This window comes from Carassius gibelio, chromosome B9, assembly GCF_023724105.1.
Source record: "Carassius gibelio isolate Cgi1373 ecotype wild population from Czech Republic chromosome B9, carGib1.2-hapl.c, whole genome shotgun sequence".
NCBI classification, from domain to species: domain Eukaryota; kingdom Metazoa; phylum Chordata; class Actinopteri; order Cypriniformes; family Cyprinidae; genus Carassius; species Carassius gibelio.
Window position 1 is genome coordinate 2949257 of NC_068404.1, and position 13927 is coordinate 2963183.

The 13927-nt window shown below is 36.2% G+C and overlaps 2 protein-coding genes across 4 annotated transcripts in view; both read left to right on the forward strand.

Moving 5' to 3' along the window:
- LOC127965256 (uncharacterized) overlaps positions 1-13927 on the forward strand; it is a 128037-nt gene that overhangs the window by 37595 nt on the left and 76515 nt on the right. The gene's annotated exons all lie outside the window — the stretch shown is intronic.
- Positions 1-13927, forward strand: part of LOC127965253 (serine/threonine-protein kinase tousled-like 1-B) — a 44912-nt gene that overhangs the window by 2269 nt on the left and 28716 nt on the right. For 2 of the 3 annotated variants that reach the window (XM_052565949.1, XM_052565951.1), the window contains one exon: positions 12857-12978. In XM_052565949.1, the coding sequence (XP_052421909.1) occupies positions 12862-12978 (117 nt within the window). In that variant the 5' untranslated portion in view covers positions 12857-12861. Of the gene's footprint in view, positions 1-11811; positions 11831-12856; positions 12979-13927 lie in introns of those variants that run through there. The other variant, XM_052565950.1, reaches the window with a different exon arrangement.

Here is a 13927-nt window from a genome sequence, read left to right on the forward strand (position 1 = left end):
CTTCGTTTATGCTGTTGTTTCAGTCCCATGTTTCAAGCATGACTTTACACAATATGTGTTTAACAGTAACACACAGCTGAAAAGCTGATCTGATCAGTGGTGAAGTCAATTTTGTTTATACAGTACAGTTGTGTCAAAGTTTACGGTAGGGAACACTAAACACTGCATCCAATTTTTTTTGTAACAAACTTGGCATCATTCAAATTTTCTCTAAAATATAATTAAGCTTAATTTAAACATTTAATAATAAAATAATAACATTATTGAAAAAAGTAAATATTAAATTATCCAACGCATCTATTTTATTCCAACAAAAAAGATTTAATTTAGGGCTGCAACAACTTATCGATAAAATTGATTATTATCGATAATTAAAGTCATCGACAGCGATTCTCATCATCGATTAGTCGGGTCTGCCCACAGTGCATGTCCACCTGCAGCCGGTAGCATCAAATTACATCACTGAATAATGCATTTTTATGGACAAAACTGCATCTAAAATTAGTGGAGGAAACAGAATGAGCTCCTGCAGGAAAGGTACGTGATCCAGAGAAATATTTATTTTAAGGTTTAAACTGTGAGTCCTGTGAGTCGCGTGCATTAATATAAGGCCTGGGCGAAAAATCGATTGAATGAATTAATTTGAATTCTTTGTTACAGGCGATTTAAAAAAATAAGTAAATCGAGTTTTTGTGTAATGGTGCATTTTTGGCTCCCCGGAGCTTTCGTAGCGTTAGTTTCACATGGCAGTATGGCAAGCGACAACAACAACATCATAGCACACACGAAACGGCAAGCGACAACATGGCTACCGGTGAGAGTTGGAAGTTTGTTCCCAAGAAAGGAATAAAATCATCTGTTGTTTGGAACTGGTATGGGTTTGCTGCGACAGACGTGGAGCAAGAGACCCCACGCTGCCTAAAGCCCATCACAATCAAAAGCAGCAGGCACCAGCCGAATATGAAAATGGGGGTTACATTTGTCTTGCATTTGATTAGGGCTGCTCCGATCACGATCGGCCGATCGTTAATGCGCATCTCGTCAGTAAAGCCGGTTCTCTATTCAGCGGTAAATTCCCTCAGGTGCGTGATTTCACATAGAGCAGCTGTTACTACAAGGAGCCATAACTGAGAAGATGCACAAATCCACTTCATTTTCAGCGTTTATTTGCGCATCTTCTCAGTTAACAAACGGATCTGTGTAGTAACAGCTGCTCTATGTGAAATCACGCACCTGAGGGAATTTACTGCTGATTAGAGAACCGTCTTAACTGACGAGATGCGCATTAACGATCGGCCGATCATGATCAGAGCACCCCTACTTTTGATTAAATAAAAGCTAAATTTGATTTAAGTTATCTGCTGTTTTTACTTATTGCATTCCTTAAGTAGGGGGGAAATCGAAAAAAAAATCGGAAATCGAATTAAAAAAAATTTAATCTGAGATTTTATTTTTAGGCCATATAGCCCAGCCCTAGTTAATATCTGTTGTTTAACATTTACAGCAGCGTGTTATTGTCTGAATATAAATATCAGACACTTTTACAGGATAAAGAAATGGCAGTAAGAGGAGACTGACTGATCAATGTTCAGGCGACGCATGTTCCTTCAGAGCATTACCGTGATTTTATTCGTCTTTATTATTATTATTATTATTATTATTATTATTATTATTAATTTTTTTGATCTAGTGATTTAAACTATATTGCCTAAAACTATATTCACTATGTAGCCTACAGTCATTACCATATTGTTTTTTTAAACAAATTTATGTACGGTTTTTAATCAATTTATGCAAGGTTTGTGCCTCTGATGCTCTTAACTTACAGTATTGGTAATTACCAAAATAATGTTTTACTTTTCTGTATTGGTTAGTCCTCCAATATGCGTAATATTTTTTAGTAACCGTAGTAAGCTGTTTTTAATGCTAAAATATAATTATTGCTGTTATCTGTGAAAGAAAGACAGAATTTGTTTTTTTTTTATAAATATTTTTTTCAATTTAGATACCCAATTATTCAAACAGTATATAAACAATGCCAGCAAGCATGTGAGCTGTTATCAAAGGTAATTGAGGCCATTTTTGTTATTTTGTGAATAAATACTATTTAGTTGTTTCAGTTTGTTATTTGTCCAAAAATTACAATAACAATTCTAGAATTATTTTTCTGATGTTTTTGTGTTTTGTCTTATGACAGGTGGTCTAATAAATTAAGCACTGTATGTTTTCATAGCATTCAGTTGACACATTTGTTTTAAGGACTTTGGGCAGAATGAGGAATAGTGTGTATTTCTCAGTAAAATTAAAATAAAAGAAAATAGGGGATAAAATAGGGGGTTTAATCCGCAATGTTTCTCTATTCAAACATCAGCGGTCGAGTAAGTGCATTCATTCATTGATCACAATCACAAGCAATACAGTCGAGATCTCATGGCTGAACGACGCTTTCATTAGATCGCTAAACTCCAGCTTGTTAGTGTTTTCAGATCATTGGCATCGGCACTTCTGCATGTGCACATGGTTGCCAGATTGCTTAAAATAAGCAAACACCAAGCAGAAAATCCTTGTAACAGCAAAGCTCTGATTGGGGGATTTAAACTCTTGTTATCTGGAAACCAGTCTCATGAAAGCTCTTGAAGTAGAGGTGTGTAAAGCAGTCCGCAGTTAAATGCCCATTTTTTTGGATGTACGGTGCGTTCTTTCGGGAAAGTATGCTTGAATTTAAAATATTCAATATTCCCAATATTTTCTAATTTTACATAGTCGTCAAAATTATTTCGATATTATTGCTAATATTCGGTATATCGCCCAGCCCTACTGTAGACATCGTCTGATGCCAAGTTTGTAGAATCGCCCAACCCCTTATCCAATAGAACTGCGCATTCAGAAAGTACTATTTAATTGTGCCTTAAACTTTGCAAGACAATTTCTAGTGTTTTCCATTATGCATTACATCTGTTTCAAGCTAAATTTCTAATGTATACACTGCGTCAATCGCCTTGCCCAGAAACAGCTAAATATTTGGTATTTTGTCCTTGATAACAAACTCTCTTGTTTTTTTATTATTATTTTATTTTTTATATTTAACAGATTAAGATCTACACCAGCTCTTTCTTTTACATTAAATTTCTATTCATATCATGCTCCCTCAGATTAGTTAAGGTTCTGATTTATACATCAGTCTGATTTAGGTATTATAATTTTCAATTATTTCAACAGTCAATCGTCATTTAAATTAACAATCAATTAACTGTTAACCTTAATATTGCAAAATTTGTCTATTGCAGTGGCATATAGTCACCTCTGTGACAGAATATGCAAATGCCACTCAAAACAATTGACATTATTGGCATGTAAAATGAAATGACCCCAAAGGTAACTTCCACACTGTCAGTGAACTGCAGTGCTTCTCATCACAACCCTTGTATCGTGATGTGTATCGTATTGCCAAATTCTTGCCGATACATAGCCCTAAAAGTGAGGCATTTCCAACTTTGCAAGGACAAAGCCTGTAGAGGCGAAACACATAACACTGTATGTTAAAGCTGCATTCGGTAACTCTTAATGCTCTAGCGGTTAATAAACAGAACTGCTTGCGTCTTGCGGAAGAACATCGTAGCCGGAACTACTTCTCTCTGTTTATGTCTGTGAAGAATCACAAAGGTGCTGGGTTACTCCGCCACAGTACCCCCGAATATAAACACTTATTATAGGTGCACCCTAGTGATTCAGGACAAGCCAAAAACACGGTTTGGAAAATGGATTCATGGTGTACTCGCTTATTATATACATTTTTCTACATTTTGAACACAAAAAAAAAGTTACGGACCGCAGCTCTGATTGGTTGATTTTTACCGGGAGTGGTCTGTAACTGCAGATGGGCATAGGACACTGGGAGGAGCCAGAGGAGCTTGATTTTTTCACAGATTATCTGTCTCATATTCTACTGTCAGGACATAATGACAGGTTTAACAAATATGTAAAAAATATTTTTGCAAAAGTTACCTACTGCAGCTTTAAGGGACGTAGCATTTCCATCACACGCTTGAGGTATTCAGCCAATCACAACTCGCTGGATAGCTGGCTAATCAGAGCACACCTTTTCAGAATGATGAGCTTTGTAAAAATGAACATGTTTCAGAAAGGTGGGACATAAAGGAGAAACAATAATTTACATTGTGAAAAAAAAAAAAAAAAAAAAAAACATATTTCATTACACCAAATATTGTTCTTTTTAGCAGCATCATATGACCTCTTTAAAAGCCTTACGCAGCTTTGTGTTCTGTTTTCCGGGTCATGATTTTCCTTTTTTTTTTTATTATATATATATATTATAATATATTATTATTTTGTTTTTTTTCCAAATACTGAAAATCTCACCCTCTATAATTTTACAGGTTTATTGTCATTTACTTTTAATCACTGACTTCAAATAATTTTTTGCCAAATATCTAGCCTGGCCACAGTAACTCACAGCCGCTTTCACATGTTTTGCGCATGAGACGCTCGCAGCCCAAAATTAAAACCATTTAATTGACCAGCGCTAGGTTTAATGGATTGCATATCTTATCGACAATTGATTGCCGATTAATCGTTGACATCCTTAATTGGATTATTAACTCATTATCAGGTTGCATGTACACACAGCCATTATAGACTACTGAACCTTTCAGAAAATAGTCAGCAGTTTTCCCCAGATTGACACAGGTGTTCTTCTAGCAGAATATCTATCAACGTGATCTGCTAACGTTTGACTAACACACAATGTTACTTCATTTACTTTGGTCTAATGCAGTAACATTCAGACATTTTTAAAATGTGACTTGACTATCCAAATTCTTTTTCAGGCCACTGTATGTTTAGAAGGAATGTGACCGTCTGAAACTTTGTGGTAGGACTATTAGGATTAAGATGTTCTTTGTATTCTCATTGTGACATGGTGCTACAGTGTCACAAAGTTGTTTTATCGCTGTCAAAGTGACACTGATGAAATAATCTCTCATATTTATGAAGCAAGCAATACTAACACCGTCTGCGTCTGCTCTCATTTAATTTAGTGCCTGAGTGGGTGGGAGCCTCTTCAGAACAGTTATCATTTACACAGTTGCAATAAATGTTTTATTGTGGCTGTTTAAACAAACTCTATGAACTAGTATCATAAAACACATTTGTACTGTGGGTGACATTAGTCCTTTGAGACATTACTTGTAGAGCTTTATGTAAACTTCAGCTTGATGCTCTGAGCCTCAGGCATGTAGTCACGGACCATTCATGGAATAGCTGATGCACATTCCATTCATTCTTTGATTATTTTTATTTTTAAATTACAAAAGCATCCTCAAAATCAAAAGCTCCAATCTGATTGGCTGGCTTTATGCAGTTTTGTGGTGCACAGTCAATGTTTCTGGAGAAGTATGCGTTTGTTTCTACACATAATGAGCTTTGTGGCTTTGAATCTTGGAAAGATTTATTTGGTTTTTGTATATTTGCTTGATGTTTTGTTTACTATTAGCAAGTAAACCCAGCGGGCCTCAGTCATGATGAAACACAATACATATATTTTTTTTTTTTGTAAATTGTTTGTAAAGCCATTCTGATGTATTTCGAAAATGTTAGTTGGAAAAAAATTGTGCATGATCTATTTAAATGTTTTGCATTTTTGTAAAGTGCAAAACAGTGCCTTTTTGATAGCACCATTTACCAAGTAATATAATAATTATAAAAAAACTAAAAAAAGACAACCATGAAAAAAAACAAAAACAAATGCCGCGTTTCCACCGAAATTACCCGGAACATTTGCACAAGAAACTTTTTTCCCCAGGAGCTATTTTCCCCCCAGACCTGTTGCTTTCTGCGTTTCCACCGCGGTGTAAAGTACCAGGAAGATTAGGCAAATAGACTAGTGACGTAGGTCTGCGCACGTTTCTCAATACAAAGTATGCTGATTTTGGATGTGCATCCACGGAAGTTCAGACTTTGTGCTTTCGACTCGGGAGTGTGATGTCCGCAATGACGCAAATCCGATAAATCTGCAAACAGCAGCGTACTTGGTAACATCAGTCAGCTGACCGTCACTACTGCAATTTTCCTCTCTGTATATTTACAATAAAACTAAATAGGATATCAAATACCACTGCTTCCTTTCGTTTTCATTTAAACATAATTACAGCTGCAGAAATGTCCTTAGTTCAGGGATATGTGTATATACAGCCATTACAATGAAACGAAATATTATATAAATTTGACTTTATTTTAATTTTAACATATAGATAAATTGAATACAGGCCAAAGATAACCTGTTAATTTACCCAAAATGAATTATTTTTTGTTTAACCACTAAAGACACATCAGAGCCATTGGCACATATCAGTAGGTCTAGCTGAGGTGAGGCTGCTCTCGGCGGATACATAAGCACTGAGCTCTCGCTGATCGCGTGGAGCTCACCGTCTACAAGATCGGCGAAACACATTTTTAAATAGGCGCTGTCTTTATAAATAAACAACAGATTTGAGTTTTAAACAACTACATTCTCGTCTGAAATACTTTTAAAGTTACATTTCATGACACAACAACAGTAATATTTAGAAAATAATCCGAATAAATGGTGGTTGAACCAAATGCTGCGTGAACTCAACCAATCAGCATGTTTAGCGCCCAAGTTCCCCCCCCCCGAAAGTTCCAGAACTTTGAAAAAGTACCACCTCGCCAGCAGGGATTTTCTGAGGGGCATTTTTTTACCCGGAACTTTTAGTTCCTGGTTCCTGCGGTGGAAACACACCAAGTACCAGGCCAAAGTCCCTAGTTCCTGGGTAAAGTTCCTGCGGTGGAAACGCGGCAATAGTTCATCAACCTTTTTATTATAGGTTACTGATATAGTAGCATTTGTCTGCAAGCTTAACACTTAAATATTTTATTTAAATATTTTTTGTTATTATAACTAGGGTTGGGCGACATCTACCAAATTGTGCATTTCACTGTGCTACTTTCCTATAGGTTTTCTATGTAAACTGATATCTTTGGCCATGTCTGTGGCTTGTTTTTCAGAGCTTTAAAGTGTTCTTTGTGAATGACCTCTGGCTCTATTTCTGCTTTTCCATATGCGCCACCTACTGTCAGAGAGAGCAAAATTTGCATTTGTTGCATTCTTCTTCTTTAAAACAATTAATCAGTGATGACTATAATTGACTCTTCACCTTTTTGAGTGATGTATGGATGAAATGTAAGGTTTATCAATTAATTTTTTAGAATTTCTTTGAACAAATTAAGATCACACTTTTTATTTTAATTTAGCAGGTTTTTCACTGGTCCGGACTGTAGTTTGTGGTTGTGAATGTTGTGTTCTTTGTCATGTGAGGTGACACTTCTCAGGTTTCTCAAAGTATCTGTCTGAGCGTTCTGCTGACCAGATCCGCATTAATAGATAGAGCGTTGCTAGTACAGGAGATTGTATGTTACCCTGTTTTGAGATGTTAAAAAGTGATTGCTGCTCTACACCATACTGTTCTTGTCATTAACACACAGGAACTGAATCTGTGTTTGTTTTAGTTTGTATTAATCTGATACTAGCCATAATTCTGTATCCGTTTCTCTCTTTTGTTTCGGTCTCAGAATGTCCCCTGATGTAATCCTGTAGCCTATGTCTCAGGGGTGTTGTGTTTTTCTCTCCTTGTTATATTTGTGTGTTCTGGCTTTGTTGGCTTTCCAGAGAAGGAGAGAAAAGCTGTGTGTGTGTGTGTGTGTGTGTGTGCGCGGTCACCCATCGGTGGAGGAGTGTGGCATCAGACTCTCACCTGTCTGTATGTGCATTACTCCATAAGAGAGTCATTGATGAGTGTGAATATCTGTTTGTTTCTGTTTCCACAGTGTCGTCAGCCACTTCCAGTCACCTGATGCTTAATTTGACATTGCACTCTCTGAATTAGCTGGTCATTGTTTTTCAGAGCAATTCTGTCATATGAAGCAAATTATTGAAAGTGAATTCTAAAACATTGAGTATATTGTATGGTGCTTTGGGCATCTCTGTTGGTTTGGAAGAAAGACTCTTGGGTTTAGATGAGTCCCAGTGGAGGGGATGGAACGCTGTTTATTTTTCTAGTTTGTGGTTGATGTGGGAACATGTGAAGATGTTATCGAAGGCTGGTAACGTGATATGATATTACAGTTAAGAAAATCTCAATGTTTGGACCACTAATATCAGTACTGTCAAAAGTGGTTCCTGGTAGGGCTGGGCGATATATATATATATATATATATATATATATATATATCTCGATATTGTCAACACAATATTTTTTACGATATTCGATATATATCTCAATATGTTTGCATTTGCATTTGAATAATAAAAAAACATTATTTTCTTTTGCCCATAAAAAAAAAACACAAAAAAACAATTTAGACTAAACAGCTTATTTAAGCAGTTAAAAAAAAAATCTAGACCAAGAGATCACTTACTGCTTTTTATTAAATGAATACATGTAGGCCTATATGTAACTGAAGCAGTGCAAATTAAGTACAGAAAGTGCATTCTGTCAACTTTTTAGTGGATGCAATTCACAATTTATACTATGCAAATTTTATTTAAATTTTTTTAACAAGTTTTTAAGCTAAGAACACAAGTCTGTCAACTGTCTGGGGTTTTAAGAGAAGCTCTGTGGCATGAAACTATGTTCTTACTGACATTAAAAACCTTCTTAGATGGGGAGCTAGTTGCTGATGCACATAGCTATTTCTTATATATAAATATATAGAAATGAATACCAAAGACCTTTGCATTCTCTCTGTCTGTATTATGGAAACTGGTAAACATATCAGTGAAATTCCCCAATAGTAATTCCTAATGGCCATAGCCTATGTTTCTCTATTCAAACATCAGCGGTCGAGTAAGTGCATTTATTTTGCGATCACAAATGCAAACAATACAGTTGAGATCTCACGACAGAACACAGACCGGCTGAACGACGCTTTCATTAGATCGCTCAATTCCAGCTTGTTAGTGTTTTCAGATTATCGTCGGCGGCTCTTACGCAATGAGGAGTGAGCACGTGCGCATGGTTGCCAGATTGCTTAAAATAAGCAAACACCGGGCAGAAAATGTATCCTTGTAACAGTGGAGCTCTGATTCGGAGATTTAAACTCTTGTTATCTGGCAACCGCTATCATTAAGCTCTCGTAGTAGAAGGGCGTAGAGCAGTCAGCAGTTACAGGTTCCTTTTTTGGACATTCGGCGCGTTCTTTTGGGAAAGAATGCTTGAATTTGAAATATTCGATATTCCCGATATATTCAAATTTTACATCGTCGTCAAAATTATTCCGATACTACCAACTTTAATCAACTTTATCCTCTTCTAATTGACTAAAACATTTAAGTTTAATGAAAAACAGAAAAAGAAAACAAAGTATTTGTCAATGAAAAATGACTTTTTAGTCCTATTTTAGTTGTATTGAACATTTATTCATGGAAAACTGTAGGAAAAATAAAGCCATGAGATCACTGATAATCATTTCAGTAATTATAGTCTTGCCAAAAACAATATTAAAATTATAGCACATACAAGTGATATGCCTTTACTGCTTTAATAGACATTTCATCCCATCAAAACGTCACATTTAGTTTTACACATTAAGTACTGGTTGTTCAAGTGAATTAGCCTAATTTAAAATAAATAAATGAGTTCAGTTGTAATGCTTAGCATAATGTTTAAACTCTCCTAGCATTATATGAACTGCATACAACACGAAGCTTTGCTTAGTACTGCTTTTTAAATGCAATTTCCCTCTAAATCAGCCTCTTAGCCACCATGGACCATCAAAACTAATTTGCAACACTATATAAGAAGTGGATTATGTCCTCCTCAATCTCCATGAAGGATGCAATGTGTCACCTTAGAATTTGGCAGCATAATGAAGATCCCTTCACATCAGAAGCGCACCTGCAATGCCTTAAAAATGGTCTTCAATATTTTGGAACTGAGCAATTGTGTGTAGGTTATATTTAGTAATATTGCAGTCTCAGCAATACACAAGTTTCTCCTCATAATTAAGTGTTATGGAGGTTTTTTTTGGACCGCTCTCAGCAGTATAGGACTATTTCTCTGTGGAATAGCTCCTCTGTGGTTCCTGCACTGAGCTGTGGTATCTGCTTGGAGTTGAGCCGTAATGGCGGCTCATTAGAGAGAGATAATGACAGCAGGGTGAGTCCTGAGGAGAACGCCCAGAGAAACCTCACAGCGACACTCGCTCAGGGGCAGATAGAGAGCACAGGGGAGAATAGAGGATGGAGGACGGGGAGAAAAGCAGGAGGAAGTGGGCGATTGAAGGGAAAACAGGGATGGGGTGGCTGTGCAGAGACAGTAATCATGCGAACAATGGTATTTTTGTTCAAATGTCAGTTTTAATGTGCTTGTGTTGGGTGTGCTGCAGCATCTCCTCACTGCATGTTAAAATGCATGCTCTCACAGATCCATATGACCACTCCTGTATAGTCTGTCAATGAGGCTTTTTCATGAAACACTGGAAGAATGCATCCTATTTCTGTCTAATTGATATGTAAAACCATTCAACAATGCGTGTTTTCTTTCAGTTAGGCTTTTTAAACCATACACTGGTGTGTGTAACGATGGCATCTTCCTAGCAGCGATCTTTCACACACCCTTTAGCATACAGTCAAGACAGCTGAAGTTTGACGTGGCTAAGAAACGCTGCCCAAATTGACTTTTGCAACTGAAATATGCTTTGTGAAGTTAATGGGATCATAAAAATATTGGTTGCACTTTATTTTACAGTACGTGTACTAACATGTACTTATAGTGTACTTACAGTGTATTTATCTAAGAAAGTTCTGGTAATACAAGGTAACTACATGGGGTAGGGTTAGGGTTAGTACCTAGTTATTACATAGTTATTGTAATTACTATAATAAGTACATAGTATCTACATGGGGAACAGGACTGTAAAATAAAGTGCTACCAAAATATTGATACAGTGAAAACATTTTGTTAGGCCATTTCACTGTGATTTTAAGTGTAAATATATTTAACAACTTTACAGTAAAAAACAAAGCTTTGATGGGAACAACGTTCAGACAGGGACACATTTAATTTTGTCATGTGATACTGTATTTACATGCGTTAAATCCGTTTTCATTTTCAACAGATTTGAAGCGTTTTTGTATAATTTTTTATTGTACTTAATTTAAAGCTGCAGTAGGTAACTTTTGTAAAAATATTTTTTACATATTTGTTAAACCTTTCATTATGCCCTGACAGTAGAATATGAGACAGATAATCTGTGAAAAAAAAAAAAAAATCAAGCTCCTCTGGCTCCTCCCAGTGTCCTATTGCCATTTGCAGAAACTCCATCGCTCCCGGTAAAAAATAACCAATCAGAGCTGCGGTCCGTAACTTTGTTTGTGTTCAAAATGTTGAAAAATGTATATAATAAGTGAGTACACCATGAATCCATTTTCCAAACCATGTTTTTAGCTTGTCCTGAATCACTAGGGTGCACCTATAATAAGTGTTTATATTCAGACTATTTTAGATTGCTTCGGGGGTACCGCGGCGGAGTAACCCAGTACCTTTGTGATTCTTCATAGACATAAACAGAGAGAAGTAGTTCCGGCTACGATGTTCTTCCGCAAGACGCAAGCAGTTCTGTTTATTAACCGTAGAGCGTCAAAAGTTCCCTACCGCAGCTTTAATGAACTGAACTGTTTTTTTTTTTCTTTAAAGTACAAACAGAAATGGATGCAGTTCTTGAACATGCAAGCTGATGATGTCCAGAATGAGCTGAGCTGGAATTTAGATAAAAGAGGAAGCTTAAATAAGAGGTGCATTCACTTTTTTGGTCATATTCCCATAGTTTTGTTGACTATTTGTCATAACATTAATATTTTAATAATACAGAATTAGATGTCTTCAGAATTTTGATTTCATATAGTGTAATTCGTTCCATTGAATAAACTGCAACAATTTCTGGATGAATACATTTATGAATGCATTCCTTTTGCTCATGTTTCCTGAATACAGACCAGTTTTTGTGTGTGTGTGTGTGTGAAGCATTTTAATTAAGGAATAATGTACATCCAGCCGGTTGTTATCACAGAGTAAACCCTGACAGTGATCAGTCTGGTATCAGCCTGAAGGGGTTTATTACGCAATGTATTTTGTTTAAAGCGCTATATAAATAAAGGTGACTTGACTTGAAGTAGAAGTGCTGGATTTTCGGTTTGCCCCGCAACTCACTTGAAGTTCAGGCAAGTAACACCATATTACGCAGCAATCCTTAATTGAAGAAATCTGGCAAAACATCTCCTGAGAGAACCTTGTGAAGAAACCCGTTGCTACTCGAACCTGTGGAATCTGTCAATTAATGAATGTAAAGACAGTGATGTGCAGTAATTCTGGGCAATCGTTTGTTCACATGTTTGTTGCAGAGCGAACCATCAGCCTGCACATTCAGAAGTATAAATTGAAGTCTGCGTCCGCGCTGGCCATGTACGCGTTCGAATTGCTCATCCGGAAGTATAACACAGGCTTTACAATAGCAACTTCTTTGTGCTGTTACTCCTTTCGAGCTGAATCTCACATAATTGGTTAACCCTAGTGAAGGATAACACTGGATGTTTTCGTGTCCCTGATTGTTTCACCTGTTTGTGATCTAGTTTTGAGTACTGTGTAAGCTCCGGGGAGTGCTGTACCTGTGATTGTAAGCACATGACCCAGGAGACTGTTAGATATAACACAGTGCATGCTATTTTTTTCTGTCCTGTCTACCTATATAAAGAGAGTACAAACAAAGCACTTTTCAAGGCTGAAACACATCTAGACCTATATGTGTATGTGTTATCACTCAGGTGCTATGGAGGAGCTGCACAGTCTGGACCCGCGCCGGCAGGAGTTGCTGGAGGCCAGATTTCTGGGCGGAGTCAGTGGAAACACAGCGGGCAGCACTGGCAGCGCTAGCGGAGGAACCAAAGTTAGTGGCTGAGTTTATCATCCAACTGTTACTGCTAACACACAAGCTTGCAAACAGTAGTAGTGGCAGGAGGTAGCATTTTTGTATGAAGAACTTCTGTGGCTTTCAAGATGCCATTACGCCTTGCCTATGATGTTGAACGATTTCAAGCAAGGTTTAGAGCTAATCGAGCACATATTTATTGACTGTAATGCTTATTTCTTGCTAGGAATAGTTCTTAGGAAAAAGCTTACCTTTTATAAATTGTTTTTTTCAACTGATTGTTCAGACACCAATTATTTTCACCAAATTGGCGACTGTTGGGATATTATAGGTGAAAAAGTATACGTACATCCAGGCTGCTTTCTTTTATATTATTATTATCATTATTATTATTATTATTATTATTACTAAATATAAATTGTACTTAAACAAAACAATACTTTGTGAATATATCCCTGTAAAGCAAAAAATTATATATTATAGATGGATGGATATATAGATAGATATTGAAATAATTAGGTATGCACCAAATGTTCGGCAACTAAAATTATTTGGCCAAAAATAGTGTAAAAAAACCTCTTTTGGTTATGTTCTATTAAATAATATATAAAAAGACAATAATATTAATAATTATAATATCAATACAATATTACATTATAGCACTATTATTTAATTTATTATTGCATTCACACAGTGTTCAAATTGGGATCTGTAATATTTTCTAATGTTTTAAAAGATGTTTTCTCTGCTCAGCAAGGCTGCTTTTATTTGTACAGTAAAATATACATGATTGATTCAATAAGGGAGTCTCAAAAAATGACCAAAAAGTATTATTTTACTAACTTTTATTAATCTAATTTAAATGCTTGGCTATTTAATTTATGCAATTGTGAAGCAAACGTGAAAAGCCATGTTCGGTATTCGACCTTTGGTCCAGTGTTTCACTTTGTTTGGCTTCGGCCAAGAA